Genomic DNA, 18,991 nt, shown 5'->3' with positions numbered 1-18,991 from the left:
CTGCGGAGCCCGTCTATTCCCCATGGTCCTTACGGAGATCCCAGCACTCACTACATGACTACGAGAAATAGATTTACCGGTGAGTAAAATCTTATTTTTTGTAGCAGCACATTGTCGCAGGGCTTGGGTGTAAGAACGTAGCCAGGAGGAAGATTCTCAGTAGCGGAGCATATTTGAGAATCAGCGCCTGATATGTGCCAGGTTTCTAAGGATAGCATCCCGCATCTCGGTTTCTGACATTTCGGCTAGAGGAGTTTTATGGCTCAGAAGAGGGCGAGTGGACTCCGATACCAAGAATAGACTATTACAATTGGTTCTGAGTTAGACAAGTGGATTTCGCAGACAACTGCAGTGAAATTTAATTTTCTACCTACTTCTTACTCGAGAGGTAGAGGTCATTCACAGTCGACACAGAACGCAGGACGAACCTGTTGACAAACCCTTGGCATGGCGGTCTCCCAGCTCACCTGAGGTTCCCCTTGGTGGACGCAGAGTTGGAAGGTTTTCGGAACGCCTGGGCCATAAAATAAAAATAAAATAAAAAGACCTCACCAGACGTCTAGGTAAACGAGTTATTGCCCAGGGTTACAGGATACTGTTTCAAAGACGTCCGCGCGGTACGTTTCTTACAGCGCGAGGTCCTAGGTGCCCGTTGCGAGCAAGAGTATTACAAACGGCAAATTCAAGGACTCCTGCATGCAAAGGGGTTTTTGTCACCAGACCCGGATCCTTAAAGAGGAATGGGCTTTATTCAAAGCTTTTGATAGTACAAAATACCTTCATATCCCGATTTAGTCCTCCCATCAAGCTTACTTAAGAGTTGCACGGGTGACTGTTCATTACCAGTTCAGGGCCCTGCCATTCGATCTCTCTAGAGCCCTGAGAATTTTTACAAACATCATTCCAATCATGGTGACAAGATTGAGACAGGGGTCACGATCATACCTTATCTGGACTATTTGCTAATCCAGGCCATCATCTCAGGAACAGCTCATACAGGATGCTCAGAGATCTCATCAATCTTTCATTCAACATGGGAGGTTTCTGACCTTCCAAACAAGCAAACCTCATGCCAACTCAAGGGATTATATCCCTAGGTCTCATCTGGGACACTGTACAATTGAGAGTATTCCTACCAGTGAACAAGATCCAGGACCCACTGAGGTTAGTGGCTCCGGTTCTAAGGGCACAGACGGTTTCTCTACACCTCTATAGGTAACTTCTCGGGAAGATAGTGGCGTCATTCGACGCTTTCCAATATGGCAGACTTCATTCCCGGCAATTCCAGATAGCCATCATTGCTCAGAGCAGGTTCGCACTGGTTTCTAACTATACGAATCCGACTTCCACCGCAAACCTCCTTGGTCTGGTGGTTGTTACACAAACATCTCAAAGCAGGCAGGAGAGTCAGCATTTGGGTTTAAAGGAACCTGACACGGACGCCAGTCTCAGAGGTTGGGGTGCTGTCCTAGAGGAACAAATTCCTCACGGTTTGCAGAATCAGGATGGAGTAAATCCAGTCGGCTATTGCAGGGAGAGTTCATGGTATCCATGGACATAGAAGATGGAGGTCACAGGAGAGCGACCTTACCCATAAACAGGTTCAAACTGAGCGCAGTTTACAATGCACTTTTCATAGCCAAAGACCTAGTCATGGGTCAACACTAAGGATACAGTCGAACAATGTCAGGACGACGGCTTACATAAACCGTCGAGGGGGTTCAAAAGAGAAATATGGCATTAGAGGTAGCCTCAAAGATCTTGTTGTGGGCAGAAAAGCGAAACATCATCCTCTCGGCAGTGTTCATTCCAGGTGTGGAGAACTGGGAAGCTGATTATCTCAGTCGCCAGGACATGCATCCGGGAGACTGGTGCCTACATCCGCGGATTTTCGACATGGTGGGGAGGAGATGGGGTCTACCTCAAGTCGACCTAATAGCGTCTCTGTTAAGCCGTCCCCTGCCCAGATATGTGTCCAGGACAATAGATCTAGCAGCAGGAGTGGACGCATTGACACTTCCTTGGTGTTACAGGAGGGTTTACATTTTTCCTTTTTTTTTTTTTTTTTCACCCTCATACCCAGGTTTCTGAAATGGTTGAAACGAGGTCGAGTGTGGACGATTCTAATCGTACCAGATTGGACCTGCAGGAGTTGGTACTCAGACCTGCGAGGGTTACTAGCAGAAGTTTATGGGCGGTTACCTCGGAGAGAGAAGAACTGCTATCTCAGAGACTGTTCCACTACCCAGACCTGAACAGGCTGAGTTTAACAGCGTAGCTATTGAAACCCGGCTCTTAAGGAACAGAGGGATACCAAGAACGTCCATTCCTACGATGATTACCGCTAGGGAGCCGGACACAGTCATGCACTATTTCAGGTTTCGGAAGAGGTACAGAGACTGGTGTCAGGAACGTGGGTGGAATTCGACGAACTTCAACTACTACGGTCTTTTACTCTTCTTTCAGGCCGGTCTGGATGTAAGACTGAGGCTGGGCTCTCTGAGGGTTCAAATATCTGCTCTCTCCATCCTTTTTCAACAGCGGTTGGCATCCTTGCCAGAGGTTCACTCCTTTTTACAGGGGGTTCTGAGGATACCACCCCCTTTTCACCGTCCTACTGCACCATGGGACTTACATTTGGTGTTGGAATTTCTGAGATCACCAACTTCTGAGCGTTCGCAAGAACAGACCTGAACTATCTCTCTTGTACGGTCACATTATTGCTTGCCTTGGCTTCGGCCAGGCGGACTTCTGAGTTGGGAGCCTTATCGTGTAAGAGTCCCTTTTTAATTTTTCATGAGGATAGGGCAGAACTCCGTACAGGAGCAGATTTCTTTCCTAAGGTTGTTTTGGGGTTTCATGTAACCCAGCCAATTGGGGTCCCGTCTTTCCAGGGTCTCGCAGATGGGGACGTGTCCTTGGCTGTTGTCCGAGTTTCACGGGTATACGTATGAATTGCGTCGTCCTTCGGATAGTCGGACCTTTTAGGGTTGGCCAACATCTAGGCACTCTTTGTCTAGATGGATTAGACTTACCATTCGACAAGCTTATGATTCCTGTGGCAAGCAGGTTCCGGTTCAGAAGGGTGCTCATACCACCGGATCAGTGGGTGCCTCCTGGGCGGCTGCCAGAGGTGTTTCCACTACTCAACTTTGCACAGCGACGACGTGGTCTTCAGCCCACACGTTCGCGAACTTTTCTAAGTTTGACGCCTTCGCGTCTGACGACTAAGTTCGGACGTTTAGTTTTGCAGGTCACCGACAGCACTCCCACCCTGGGGGATAACTTTGGGACGTCCCCTAATGTCTAAGAATGCTCCAGTGTCCCCTAGTGGATGAAAGAGAAAAGAGGATTTTGGTACTTACCGATAAATCCATTTCTCTGAATCCTCTAGGGGACACTGGACGCCCACCTCTGTGCTGTCAACCTGCTGTGTTCAAATTTCTTGTTCAAACAGTTCGTACACACGAGTACGAGTTTATTGGATGCTGTTTGATGGGTTGTACGGTTTGGTTCCTCGCCTTGTGCTATTGTCATGTCCTATTCTCTCAGTCAAATTTTTCAAACTGAGGGAGGAGGGATGTGAAGGGGGAGGAGCCGGCTGTGCAGACAATGCTAATTTTACATTGTGCCACACCTCCGGTTGCAAGCTTCACACCCCTATTGTCTAAGAATGCTCCAGTGTCCCCTAGAGGATTCAGAGAAATGGATTTATCGGTAAGTACCAAAATTCTCTTTCTGGCCATTTGTCAGAGAATATGAATGATAACTCACAAACTTTTCTTTCACTCATGGTTAGTGGTTGGGTGAAGCCATTTATTGTCAAACAAATGTGTTTACTCTTTTTAAATCCTAATGACAACAGAAACTACCCAAATGACCCTGATCAAAAGTTTACATACCCTGGAGATTTTGGCCTGATAACATGCACACAAGTTGACACAAACGGGTTTGAATGGCTACTAAAGGTAACCATCCTCACCTGTGATCTGTTTGCTTGTAATCAGCGTGTGTGTATAAAAGGTCAGTGAGTTTCTGGACTCCTGAAAGACCCTTGCATCTTTCATCCAGTGCTGCACTGACGTGTCTGGATTCTGAGTCATGGGGAAAGCAATAGAATTGTCAAAGGATCTGCGGGAAAATGTAATTGAACTGTATAAAACAGGAAAGGGATATAAAAAGATATCCAAGCAATTGAGAATGCCAATCAGCAGTGTTCAAACTCGAATTAAGAAGTGGAAAATGAGGGATTCTATTGAAACCAAATCACGGTCAGGTAGACCAACAAAAATTTCAACCACAACTGCCAGGAAAATTGTTCGGGATGCAAAGAAAAATCTACAAATAACTTCAGCTAAAATACAGGACTCTCTGAAAAAAGGGGTGTGGTTATTTCAAGATGCACAATAAGGAGGCATTTGAAGAAAAATGGGCTGCATGGTCGAGTCGCCAGAAGAAAGCCGTTACTACGCAAATGCCGCAAAGCATCCCACTTACAATACTCCAAACAGCACAGAGACAAACCTCAAAACTTCTAGAACAAAGTCATTTAGAGTGATGAGACCAAAATTGAACTTTTTGGCCACAACCATAAACATTACATTTGGAGAGGAGTCAACAAGACCTATGCTGAAAGGTACACCATTCCTACTGTGAAACACGGAGGTGGATCGCTGATGTTTTGGGGATGTGTGAGCTACAAAGGCACTGGAAACTTGGTCAAAATTGATTGCAAGATGAATGCAGCATGTTATCAGAAAATACTGGAGGTAAATTTGCACTCATCAGCTCGGAAGCTGCGCATGGGACGTACTTGGACGTTCCAACATGACAATGATCCAAAACACAAGGCCAAGTCGACCTGTCATTGGCTACAGCAGAATAAAGTGAAGGTTCTGGAGTGGCCATCTCAGTCTCCTGACCTCAATATCATTGAGCCACTCTGTGGAGATCTCAAACGTGCAGTTCATGCAAGACAGCCCAAGAATTTTCAGGAACTGGAGTCTTTTTGCCAAGAAGAATGGGCAGCTTTACCATCTGAGAAAATAAAGAGCCTCATCCACAACTACCACAAAAGACTTCAAGCTGTCATTGATGTTAAAGGGGGCAATACACGGTATTTAGAACTGGGGTATGTAAACTTTTGATCATGGTATTTGGGTAGTTTCTGTTGTCATTATGATTTAAAAAGAGTAAACACAGTTGTTTGACAATAAATGGCTTCACCCAACCACTAACCATGAGTGAAAGAAAAGTTTGTGAGTTATCATTCATATTCTCTGACAAATGGCCAGAAAATCACAAATTCTACTAGGGTATGTAAACTTGTGAGCACAACTGAGTGTATATGTGTGTGTGTGTATATATGTATATATATATATATATATATATATATATATAGTATTGCACAGTTCTTATCAAATACATATATTCTACTGTTACAGTCACATAATACCAAGTTCTATCCACAGGTATTGTTTTTTGTCTGGCTTCATCATTCTATAATAGCACTGTTGCATTTATCTCATAATGTCTAACAGAGCAGTAAATCAGTGGAAGCTGCTGCATCATACAAAGCATGCTCCAAGGATTTACCAGAGAGGGAAGTGTTGTATGATGGTCTGTGTATTCTGCATCTACTCAGGAGCCACCCTGGGCTGCGTTCACCACCCTGCTGGGTACTGTGGTGGAACGCCTAGTGCCCCCTATGGGACCACCGGTGCCACTACCACCACAAATTGTCCCTATGGTTAATCCGCCTTGGGCAGAAAATTTGTCTAACCAACTGCAGCAACTGAATCAGTCTCTGGTTAGACAGAAATCTACCACAGGTCACTCCGTGTCCCTGGGTCTTCTAAGCGGGCTGCTTCCTAGTCACATTCCACAAACCTCTCTGATGTTTCATTTGAAGAGGAAGGGGAGCATACAGTCCTGTCGGACGCTGAATCCTGAGTTACTGATGAGGATTCGCCCTTGTAAATTGATGTCCCTGCTTTAGTGGTTGCTGTTAAGTATATCCTACAAATCACTTATGAAGATTCCACTACTGTGGCAAAGAAAACTGATACAGGTTTAATCACCTTTTGTTGTTTAAACGTATTACCCCATTCTAATCATTTACCGGACATCAGACTGGTTCCCTTGTCTAATCCAGGGAAGAAATTTCCGCTGCCTAAACGGGCCTTGGCTCGCTATCCTCTCCCTGCAGAGCTGTATAACAAATGGGGGACTCCACCCCCGGAGGATTCTCACGTCACCTGCTTCGTGGTGTCGCACACACTGCCCATTACCACTGTCACTTCACTGAAAGAACCAACAGGTAAATGTGTGGAGGGACGCCCGAAATCTATTTGCTCCCTTACAGGAGCTATTCATAGACCCCCACTATAGCTGCCTCTTGGGCTGCAAAAGGTATTGAGGCATTGGTTTAGGCGTTAGAGGGAGAGCTGTCTGAGGATATTTCTGGTAATGCCAGAAAATACCTGTCTCGCATTACCACCGCCGCATATTACATTCAGGAGGCATCCTCTGAGGCAGGAGCATTGGCAGCCAAGGCGTCGACCACGCCTGTCCTGGCTCGCCGCATACTGTGGTTAAGGTCATGAAAAGTTAACCTGGACTCCAAAAAGACCTTGGAGGTACTCCCCTTTACTGGGGACATTTTGTTTGGGGAAGACCTAAATAAAATTGTCTGAATTAGCAGCCTCTAAGATTGCTTTTCTTCCAACTGCTAATCCTTCGGCACAGACGGCAAAAGGTACCATTTTTCGTTCCTTTCGGCCTCAAGGGAAAGTAAAAGGTCAATCATACCCGAGATTATCTTATGCTCCCAAAACCACAAAGCCCAAGGCGAAACAATCCTGGGCAGCCGTCAGCCTGCTTCAAAACATGACAAGCATGTTGCATGACAGGGCAGGCCTACCCCTGGGGGACCCCAAGGTGGGAGGCTGACTTCTACAGTACGCCCAGGTCTGGTTAAAGACCACTTCAGATGCAAGGGTACTGGAAGTTGTCTCTCACGGGTACGCTGTCTCCTTCAAGAGAAGTCCTCCTAGCTCTGCACTACGGCTCTCCCTTCGGATCCGTTAAAGGCGCAAGCTCTACAAACGGTTGTGAGTAAACTCCTGAGTACAGGAGTTGTTGTGGTTGTGCCGGTACCTCAGTCCCAGAGAGGCAGAGGTTACTACTTGACCCTGTTTCTGGACCCGAAACCCAATGGGTCCTTCCGGCATGTCCAATCGCTGCTCTCGATTGTGTTGGCTATGGAACTCTGAGACTATATGGTATCCCTGGATATACAGGATGCATATCTGCATATACCTATTGCCATATCGCATCAGCAGTTCCTGCGGTTTGCTATTGGCAACTTTCACTACCAATTCCAGGCTCTGCCATTTGGACTGGCTACGGCTCCTCGGATCTTCACCAAGGTCATGGCCGTGATGACGCCCCATCTCCGTCGCCAGGGAGTCAGATTCCTGCCGTACCTAGATGACCTGCTGATTCTGGGGAATTCCCAAAGTCCTCAGTCATCTGCAACTGACGGTGACCTTCCTGCAAGCCCATGGGTGGCCAATCAATTGGAAAAAGTCCTCACTGTTCCCAGCTCAGAGCATGGTGCACCTGGGGGCACTATTGGACACACACAATCAGAGACTGTTTCTGTTTCCAGACAAAGTCCTGAAGCTTCAGGACAGGTTAAGATGCTGCCCTCATCTCCCCAGAGTGTCGATACACTTGGTGATGCAAGTACTTGGCCTGATGGTGTCTGCATTCGACATGGTAGAGTATGCTCAATTTCATTCCTGCTCACTACAATGGTTAATCCTTTCCAAGTGGGATGGCCTAACTCATTGGATCAGATCTCAAATGATCTCTTTGACTACGGAGGTTCCTCTGTCGCTGACCTGGTGGCTCCAGGACCAGCAGTTGAGCAGGGGCCGTCCTTTCTGGATCCCCGACTGGGTCCTGCTGAAACGGAAGCCAGTCTGAGGAGATGGGGAGCGGTATTAGAGCAACACACTCTCTTTTCAGGGTCGTTGGACCAAGGAGGAATCACTCCTCCCGATAAACATTATGGAGCTGAGGGCAGTGTTCAACGCACTATCTCTTGCTCTGCCTCTGGTTCAGAACAGGCATGTTCAAGTACGGTCAGACAACGCCACCACGGTGGCATACATAAAACATTGAGGCGGGACTCGAAGCCGCATTACAATAATGGCGTTCCCCCCAACAAAGGATTTTTGACACTTCCATCTGCCAGCCATATCAGCAGTGTTCATTCTGGGCGTCCTAAACTAGGAAGCAGACTTCCTCAGTCGCCAGAACGTGCACGCCGGAGAGTGGAGTCTTCATCCTGAAGTCTTTCAACACTTAGTGGACAGGTGGGGCATACTGGACGTAGACCTCATGGCGTCTTGACATAATTACAGGGTTCCGGTCTTTGGATCTCGGACCAGAGATCCTCAGGCAGCGTTAGTGGATGCATTGGCAGTTCCGTGGACCTTTCGGCTGCCCTACGTATTCCATCCGGTATAAACAAACTAGAGAGAAAAAAGTATTCCGTATTAGGGCACACTCAAGGCAAATACACTAATATATCCTAAAAGTCGACGCCCCTTAGGGGAGAGGACCAAAAATTGATTAAAATATAACTTTTATTGGTTTATATTAAAGCTTACGAAATATGTGCAAGCGAAAAAATAATAACGATAATGAAAAAATAATAAAAAATGTTTTAATTGTGCAGACTTAATGTGATATTAAAAAGCTGAACCACTGTAGATGTGTGCGTTGTTAATTCTTCCAATGAAAAAAGTGTGTATCACTTAGTTCTGTGGTTGCATCAAATATTGCTACCGCTATTGCAATACTGTAGCTGCTTATGAGAGGGATAGTATTTGTATCAATTTCACTGTGATGGTCTTATTTTTAAATGCCTACTACACCTCACACACAAACATAAATCTTTCTAACGTCTAAATGTCATAGAGGCATAGTACACGCCTATCTCCTAGCATAATGTTGTATACCACAATTAAGTATCGTATTGATGAATATTTGGAAACACACACATAGGAAGTATTAATAATATGCTGCTAAATAAGATTCATTCATGAAAAATAGTAAAAGTATAATTATTGTACATAATAGTCCTTTATATATATGATTTTATATGTCCCCATCAGTATCCATAATTGGAGATCAATATTTTATATAGGGGGTATTCCCTCCGGTGTCACTCCTGCCCAAGGTCCTACAGAAGTTCAAACAAGAAGGGGGAATGCTACTTCTAGTCGCTCCAGCGTGGTCCAGACAGCATGCTCCACAGTTTCTATTCCCACTCTGAGTGCAGTGGACACCCACGAGTGGGAATAGACTCTGTCGGCCTGCTTTTTGAGCACTCTGGATTCCCGCATCGGCATGGTGACCACCAGGATCCCGAACGCCGGTCACATGACTGCATCCCCTGAGAACTTATCCTGGATCCTGTGTGTTTTTATGCAAAAATGGGCACGAATAAAACAATTACCCCGGGGGGAAAAATTGCGGTAAAACAGGAATTTTTTACCGTGAGAACTTGACTTACCTTCCTTAATCTGGCACACACAGAGTACAGGTTGTAAATAAGTATATAGCTGTTGAGCAGTGTAAAATGGTGACCCATCTTTATGGAAGCAGTTTCTAGTGGTGTATAATGCTTTTGTTTTCAGTGTTTGCGGAAAACAAGCGCGCCAACAAAATGCGTGCAAATTTTATTCACTGAAATTTTAAACCTAACCTGCCATTTTGTTTTTCAGATTGATTCCTGTTGCAATGGTTGGCTTCAAAGAACTGCTCAGAAGACTTAAAGTTCAGGATCAGATGACAAAACAGCACCAGTCCAGACTAGATGTAAGATATAATTTTGCAGTTCTCATCAGTACTTGAGGGATAATTGAAAATGTCTGTATGTTATTTCATTGCTGTGCTCTTCTTCTAGATTATATCTGATGACATAAGTGAATTGCAAAAAAATCAGGCTACAACAATGGCTAAAATTGCGCAGTACAAACGCAAATTAATGGAGCTTTCCCACAAAGTTCTACAGGTAAAAGTTTTTTGTGGTTTTTTTATTTTATGTTTTAAGCATGCTTTAATCTGTGGTGCATTCAGATGAAATTTGTGTGTTTTGTGCAGCCACTATTATTTGTAAAGGTCCATACACACGGAGTGATATAGCTGAGCGATTTTGACTATATAGTCAAAATCACTCGGAAAGTTAGTGCATATCGCTCTGTGTGTACACATCCAGCGATAGCGGTGCGCGTCCCCGCCAGGTCGGTATCGCTGCTAAAAATAGACTGCAGGCAAGTCAATTTTGGCTAGGTCGCTGGGGGGGGGGGGGGGGGGGAAAGCATCACCTTGCTTAAATGAGTTGGCCAAAATCGCTGGTAAAGTTAGACAAAATCACCTACTGCCAGTTCAAGGGAAAACGCTCAGTCAAAATCTCATAGACAAAATCTCTCCATGTGTATGCACCTTTAGGGGTATATTCAATTAGCAGTGATAACGGACTTTTCACGTGAAAAAACGGACTTCACGTGAAACGCAATTACAGCCTATTCAATTTTCCGTGAAAACTTATCGGTGATAATTTTCTTTTTCATCCACTAGGGGTCACTGGAGTACTCTTGGGATATGGACGGCGTAGCAGAAACAAAGGCACTGAATATTTAAATTTAGAACTCTCCACCCCTCCATATCCCAGAGTACCTCAGTGTACGACCTCAGTGTTTTTTCTGTGCTCAAAGCACTAACATCGGCTTGTGGGAGTTCCCACACTTTGTGGAAGATTTTATTAATTTTTCATTTTTACTTTTTATTTTTTAATTATTTTTTTCAATAGCACATCCCTTCCCAGTTTCAAGAAAAACATGGGTCCGGGATAGTGCCGCTGCACGGACAGCGCATGGCGTGTCGGTCCTCACAAAGAGCACCCTCACAGCCACAGGCAGCCCACTGCTCCTGCAACAGCTGGACGGAGCTTATACATAGAAGCCCCGTCGCAGCCATGACTAAGATGACTTGAAAGCTGGACGGAGCTTACACATAGAAGCCCCGTCGCAGCCATGACTGGACAGCTGGACGGAGCTTACACCTAAGAAGCCCCGTCGCAGCCAGGATCGGAAAATACAGAGCAAGGTAGGCTGGGGAACGGGGCGGGCAGCGCAGGCTGCCGCCCCGCTAGGTGGGTCAGTTTTGATGCCGCGTCCGCCGCTCATAGTCCGCCCGCCACAGCGCCCAGCCGCTACGTCTGAGAGTCGCTCCATACGGCAGCGCTACGTCCGCCCGTCCCAGCCGCTCCGTCCGGCCGCCCAGCACCATCCACCCGCAGACGCTCACTCAGTTCCCAGCGCTAACAGGGTGACAACCGGGCCGCCGCTCCGTCCGGCCGCCCAGCACCATCCACCCGCAGAGTTGCCAGCGCTAAGAGGCTACAAGAAGGCCTCCCTGCAAGTCTTCCCGGGCTTCCCGCGGAGACACAGCGTTACAGGGGGGAAGGGGGGCGGTGGAATCTGGCGGATCACAGCGGCAAGGGTATGTAAAATACCTATATGAAGCAGCCACAGTTTATGTATATGCAGCTATATATATAGGACAGGTATTCATTATCACTGTAAATAATGCAGACATGTATTGTAACCTGTCCTGTGATAGGCTATTGAGCCTATATTAATGTTTGTGATTATCACTGTATAATAGGCTATTGAGCCTATATTGTCTGTGATTATCACTGTATAATAGGCTATTGAGCCTATATTAATGCTGTATAATAGGCTATTGAGCCTATATTAATGTCTGTAATTATCATAGGCTATTGAGCCTATATATATATTTATTCATAGAGCATGTGTTGTACCCTGCCTGTGATTATCACTGTATAATAGGCTATATTAACACTGAAACAATTGTAACTTGCTCTGTGATTATCAGGGTCAGCATGGCAAAGGGGCCATTTTAACCATGCTTCCTGTTGTTTTACAGTTTGTAATTCCGGAACATTCCTGCCCTACATCTCTAAGCCACCAGAGGCGCAGGGGTGTTAGTGGGAATTTGGTTCGGGTTTCACATAGGCTGCCCATGTGAACTGCTTTTCAGCATAAAGATATGCTTTTCAGCAATAAATATATATATATGACACATAATAACTTCACTAAGTCGTGCAAGTGCGTGTCTGTCTGCATAGGGAGTAAGGCTCCAGCGCAGACTAAAAATAATTTTAAAGATCCTATGTTAAGCATTGGCAATTCAAATTAAACTCCGCTCGACAGGAGCGGTAACATCGGAGTCTCGGAAGTTACTCCGCCAGCTCTAACGAAGGACAGTCTTTCCAAAGGGCCAATTTCCCTTTGGGTACCAGGGTGTTTATTTAACTGGTCTTATAATTTAATGCACGATTCTATGTCAAATCTCACAGCGATAACTACGAGTGAGAAGGGTACATTAGACCAGCACTCAGATAGTGCGGGGTTTTTGACAACCATGCATTGCTAAAACCCAGTGAGTCAATGTCTCCATTTTTAGAGACTGAGTAGACTCTAACCACTATTTAATCGTTTCCACATCTAAATGACGCGATCCGCCATTGGTGAATTCGTCTATGTCAAACATTATAAAGACCCAAGATACATTTGGGTCACTAGACTCTATGTATGGAAACAATGACGATCACTGTTAATGAGAAGCTGCAGAGTATATCTGTAAAGCTTCTGCTAACGCCGGTTACTTCGATTCTCACTTTTCATCGTCGCTAGTTTCAGCACGACAAGGCCAGAGCTTGTTTGGTCCTAAATTTGATATTCAGCCATTACCGCATCCAGTATCAAAACGGAAATACTTGTGCCGGCGTTTAATCCCTTTAGACTTCAGTCTTTTCAAGGCGGTGGTACAAAAACAGTCACGCCTTGTAACGACAGGACGCTACAGTCAACAAGCCAGTGGCATCAATTTATGGATGTCTCCGCTATTTACAGATTAAAGGACAAGACTGCCTCTGTCGAACGTTTTGGCAGGTTGCCATTTAGTCTCTGCTGGTTTCAGCTGTTTTTATTTCCAGGCATAGTACACCAACAGAGTCAGGGTTACTTATTCCCCTCTGTTTGGGGTAACAAAACCAGACAGCTCCGTCGCAGTCTCAATCAGCAAGTCACTTACTGCAGTTTGAAAATGGATTTTCTGCGGTTAGTATTTGCATATTTGGAGCCACAAAATTGCATAATTGCACTTGATCTTCACAATACGTATTTACCCATTCCGGTTTGGTCACCGCATCACAGGTTCTAGCGTTTGCAAAACGCCACAACCATTAACCATTTCAGGTTCTACCATTTGGCTTCTTGTCAACGCCTCGGGTATTTACCAAAGTGATGTTGGTGAGGATAGCTCATCTCAGAGCCCTGCCAGTGACAATCGTTCCATACTTAGACGATCTGCTCATAAGAACTCTGTCTCAACAGAGTTCCTCTTACTTGCGCTACTAATGTATACTACGGTGGCAGGTCAAGTTCAAAAACAATCGCATCTAATTCCGTCTGAACGACGTCAATTCCTAGGTAAGATTATAAATACGGTAAATCAAAGACATTTACCTACTACACCAGCAAGAACAAATATACCATCTAGTAATTAGTGCAAAAGCCACGCACACTAGCGGTACATTGGTGTATTCGCCTGTTAGGAATAATGATGTGTTTTCAAAGCGCTTTAGTTCGCCGGGCTTCACTCGCGTTTCCCACAGAGGGGCGAGGGTGTATATACTCTGGACGAGAGTCTCAGAGGTTCAGGAGTTGTAGTTAAAAAAGATCAGCGACAGGGGTTCTAAAACGGATCACGACAGATTGCTGTCGATAAATGTCCTGGAACTCCGTGCAATTTACAATGCACTACATGCTTCGCTTTCAGTCCGACCAAGTGCAGTCAGACAACGCAACGGGAGTTGCATACACAACAACCAGGGAGGACCAAGAAGCCGCATGGCAATGCGGCAGGTAGCTCGAATCCTCAATTGCCCAGAACACCATTATGTGATGTTGTCGACGGGGTTCATTCCGCGAGTGGACATCTGTTAGACAGATGATCTCACCCGTCGGGATTTATATCCTGAAAACTGGGCATTAAATCCAGAGGTGTTTCATATGTGAATCCACAGGTGGGGTTACCCTCAGGTATACATGAGGGCATCTCGCCACAATTACAAACGCTCAGTATGTGTACAGAACAACAGATCACAAGGGCAGTGGCGGTGGAGGTTCTCACATTCGTGTGGTCATACAGCCTCGTGTATCTGGCTCCACCATTTTCCGCTGCTCTCTCCGTTGCTAAAACGGATCATAAGACCGTTCGTCACAGTCATACTAGTGATATCTCATGGGTTTCGGAGAGCTTGCTTCTCGAATCTCCAAGGAATACTTGCACACGATCTTGGCCCGCTCATAATACGTCCAACCTGTTACAACAGGGACCGTTCTTTTACCCCTATTTACCTATGTACCGCGGCTGCGGTTGACGGGGTGGGGGTTCAGACCGCCCTCTTAAGAAAAGAAATAGGGCATTACAGTATCGGTTATACCAACCATGTTACGAGCTAGGAAGCCGCTTACGGCAGCTCATTATTACAAAATTTGGTGTGCCTATATAGGTGGGTGTGAAGCTCGGAAGTTTCCGACATCATCTTTCAAGTTACCCGTATTCTGTTATTTTACAGACGGGGTGGGATGGAGAACTGCGTTTATCTGCACTGAGGGTGCAGGTATCTGTGTGGTCAAGTTATTTTCAAAGACGTTTGACTCTATTGCGTCGGTGTACACCTTTTCTACAAGGTGTCATCAAATGCAGCCTCCATTTATCCCACCTACAGCGCCATGCGACTTGAGGCTGGGTTCAGATTTCTTACAGTTTTCATATTTTGAACCCTTACAACAAATGGGGATTAAGTTTCTCACTCGGAAAACGTTTTCTTCTAGCCTTAGCTTCGGCAAGGGTTTTGTTTTCATATTTGGGTGCCTTGTATTCCAAGCCACAGTATTTGAGTTTTCTCATGACAAAGCAGAACTTCGGACGAATTCCGATTTCTTATTCTTCACATCAATAAACCAATAGTGGTTCCTGTGTTGACAGCAGATTCTAGAATTCTCAATGTGGTACACGCATTACGCGTCTATATGTCCCGAACGTCTACAGTACGTAATACGGATACGTTGTTTGTTCTCTATGATGCGGCCAACTGGGGTTAGCCAGTTTCTCAGCAGACATTATCCAGTTGGATAAAAATGACTACAAGTCAGGCTTACTTTAAGGCTAAGTTACAGTCGCCTTCGTCAGTAATAGCTCATTCCACAGGTTCTGTGGGAATGTCAGGACCAGCTGGTCGTGGAGCGTCTACGACGCGGCTACATAGCCTTCAGTGCACACGTTTGTGCGCGTTTACACGTTATTAAACGGTTGCGGCATCAGCATCTAGCTTTGGCTGCCTACTGTTACAAGTGTCAAACAGCTCTCCCGCCCACGAGGGAAGCTTTGGTACGTCCCAAGAGTACTCCAGTGACCCCTAGTGGATGAAAAAGAAAATAGGATTTTGGTACTTACCAGGTAAATCCTTTTCTTTGAATCCATAGGGGGCACTGGACGCCCACCCAGAGCAGTTTTACCTGGGTTGTTTTAAGCTCAGAGGATCTTAGGGTAACACATTTTACCTGGTTTGTATTAAGCTCAGAGGAGCTTATGGTAACACATTTTCACCGATTGGTTCAAATTATAAAGGTCTATCGGTTATGGTGTCAACTGTTTAGTTGACAGTAACGTTATGGGTCAACTTTGTTGTTGTCCGTTATGTTATAGGAATTCTCCATTGTCAACCTCTCTATAGTAGTTCGCTCAGTAAAAACACTGAGGTTACAATTGTTTCAGTGTTAATATAGCCTATTATACAGTGATAATCACAGGCAGGGTACAACACATGCTCTATGAATAAATATATATATAGGCTCAATAGCCTATGATAATTACAGACATTAATATAGGCTCAATAGCCTATTATACAGCATTAATATAGGCTCAATAGCCTATTATACAGTGATAATCACAGACAATATAGGCTCAATAGCCTATTATACAGTGATAATCACAAACATTAATATAGGCTCAATAGCCTATCACAGGACAGGTTACAATACATGTCTGCATTATTTACAGTGATAATGAATACCTGTCCTATATATATAGCTGCATATACATAAACTGTGGCTGCTTCATATAGGTATTTTACATACCCTTGCCGCTGTGATCCGCCAGATTCCACCGCCCCCCTTCCCCCCTGTAACGCTGTGTCTCCGCGGGAAGCCCGGGAAGACTTGCAGGGAGGCCTTCTTGTAGCCTCTTAGCGCTGGCAACTCTGCGGGTGGATGGTGCTGGGCGGCCGGACGGAGCGGCGGCCCGGTTGTCACCCTGTTAGCGCTGGGAACTGAGTGAGCGTCTGCGGGTGGATGGTGCTGGGCGGCCGGACGGAGCGGCTGGGACAGGCGGACGTAGCGCTGCCGTATGGAGCGACTCTCAGACGTAGCGGCTGGGCGCTGTGGCGGGCGGACTATGAGCGGCGGACGCGGCATCAAAACTGACCCACCTAGCGGGGCGGCAGCCTGCGCTGCCCGCCCCGTTCCCCAGCCTACCTTGCTCTGTATTTTCCGATCCTGGCTGCGACGGGGCTTCTTAGGTGTAAGCTCCGTCCAGCTATCCAGTCATGGCTGCGACGGGGCTTCTATGTGTAAGCTCCGTCCAGCTTTCAAGTCATCTTAGTCATGGCTGCGACGGGGCTTCTATGTATAAGCTCCGTCCAGCTGTTGCAGGAGCAGTGGGCTGCCTGTGGCTGTGAGGGTGCTCTTTGTGAGGACCGACACGCCATGCGCTGTCCGTGCAGCGGCACTATCCCGGACCCATGTTTTTCTTGAAACTGGGAAGGGATGTGCTATTGAAAAAAATAATTAAAAAATAAAAAGTAAAAATGAAAAATTAATAAAATCTTCCACAAAGTGTGGGAACTCCCACAAGCCGATGTTAGTGCTTTGAGCACAGAAAAAACACTGAGGTCGTACACTGAGGTACTCTGGGATATGGAGGGGTGGAGAGTTCTAAATTTAAATATTCAGTGCCTTTGTTTCTGCTACGCCGTCCATATCCCAAGAGTACTCCAGTGCCCCCTATGGATTCAAAGAAAAGGATTTACCTGGTAAGTACCAAAATCCTATTTTTTCACTAATTTCACTTCACCTTCTCTGAAACAGGTGAAAAGTTGGGAAAAGTCACTATTTTAAGGTAAAAATGTTTGGATATGGTACAGAACTCCTGGGACACCCCCCTTAATGACTAATTAGGCACGTTGAAGTTTTTCATTATTTTTAATTGGCCAATATTGACATGTCATTTTTGGGGTGAAAAAGTAAAAAGTCATGGAAATTGGGGTTCAAGGTATGGGACAGGTATATTGGGGTGCTTTATGAGTGGGGCAGGTGTTTTTTAGGCTTGCAGATGGGAGTAATCGGTCTGTTTCCACTTTTTTTTTTAAAGTACCCTAAAATGACCCAAATATATACTTATACCCATTTTCATGTACCCAAAATTTAATGAGCGCATTTATTTTGCTCAAAAAAAAATTGCTTTCTATAATTTTTTTGCATTTTTAAAAAAATGCATATAACAGCCATTTCACACAATTTAAGTCCCCAAAAACGCTCTAATGTGATCTCTAACACACTTCTCTTCTGTTTTCCTATGTTAGTTTAGCATTTTTTGGGGTACAGGCTGATTTCCCCATTTTCACCTGCACTTTTCACTGCAAGAATTTTCACGTGAAACCCGGTCGGAATTGAATAGGTTGAAAAACGGAGCGTTTTCGCGGCAATTTTCGGCTGATTGTCGCGAAAAATTTTCGGGCGCAAAATTGCCGTGAATTTACGGATAATTGAATATCCCCCTAAGTCTTGAAAATGTAGCAGCAAAGTTTTCATTTTAGGCAAATATTTCACTTTTTTTTCACCTAGCAAGACATTTCTAGTAACTTTGCAGGATATTAGGAAACACTAAAGGATTACATTAAGTATGTTAACTTCCCTTATTTTTTTTTGTAAATTAGTTAATAGAAGGGTTGTATTTGATGTTTTGAGAAATTCACATGAGAGGCATTTACACGTTAAATACAGGTTGCATCTCCCATATCCATAATTCTGAAATACAGAAGTTTTTGAGTGTGAGTGAGGTAGCGACACCTTAGCTTTCTGATGGTTCACTGTACACAAATTTTGTTTCATACACAAAATAATTAAAATATATTGGGTGGGGTGTACTAAAGTGATAGACCCGGAAGTCAAGCAGCCGTAGCGCATCGCAAAGGACAGCTCTTATCGGGAGAGCTGTCCTTTGCGATACTAATTGCATAAGTTAGTACATAGCGATTAGTATCAATGCAATAAGTGGCGGAATGTACCACGCTCCTGCCCATTGTATGAAATGGCCTTCAGGCTGTGTTTATAAGGTGTATATGAAACATAATTGAATTTTGTGTATGTACACAACATGTTTCATGCGCACTATTTTTTAAAATATTGTATAAAATGACCTTCAGGCAATGGGGTCTATTCAGTTCAAGTCGGAATTCCTATCTTGGCAGAAAAACTGCAGTTTCCGACAATTTGAGGTTGAATCCAGATTCGACCTATTTAATCAAATTGCAGTTTATCCGACAAGTCAGAAATTCTGACTTGTCGGAAAACACGTAGATTGGCGGATTAACATGTTTTGTTGAATTCGCGGCCAAATCCGACACGTTTTAGCTTTCTTTTCGACAATGTGCATTGTCAGGAACAGCCAAAATCTGTCGATTTGGCTGCAAATTGAATACTGAAATGTTGGATCCTTTCCCTCGGAAAGGATCCGACATCAATTGAATAGACTCCAATGT

At 45.0% G+C, this 18,991-nt stretch overlaps 1 protein-coding gene across 2 annotated transcripts in view; it reads left to right on the top strand.

Moving 5' to 3' along the window:
- NUP54 (nucleoporin 54) overlaps nucleotides 1–18,991 on the top strand; it is a 94,306-nt gene that overhangs the window by 70,762 nt on the left and 4,553 nt on the right. For both annotated transcript variants that reach the window (XM_063919773.1, XM_063919775.1), the window contains 2 exons: nucleotides 9,801–9,894; nucleotides 9,983–10,090. In XM_063919773.1, coding sequence (XP_063775843.1) covers nucleotides 9,801–9,894; nucleotides 9,983–10,090 — 202 coding nt within the window. The remainder of the gene's footprint in view (nucleotides 1–9,800; nucleotides 9,895–9,982; nucleotides 10,091–18,991) is intronic.

Source organism: Pseudophryne corroboree, chromosome 1, assembly GCF_028390025.1.
Source record: "Pseudophryne corroboree isolate aPseCor3 chromosome 1, aPseCor3.hap2, whole genome shotgun sequence".
Lineage (NCBI taxonomy): Eukaryota > Metazoa > Chordata > Amphibia > Anura > Myobatrachidae > Pseudophryne > Pseudophryne corroboree.
The sequence above is the reverse complement of the archived record's forward strand: the minus strand, read 5'-3'. Positions and strand labels throughout refer to the sequence as shown.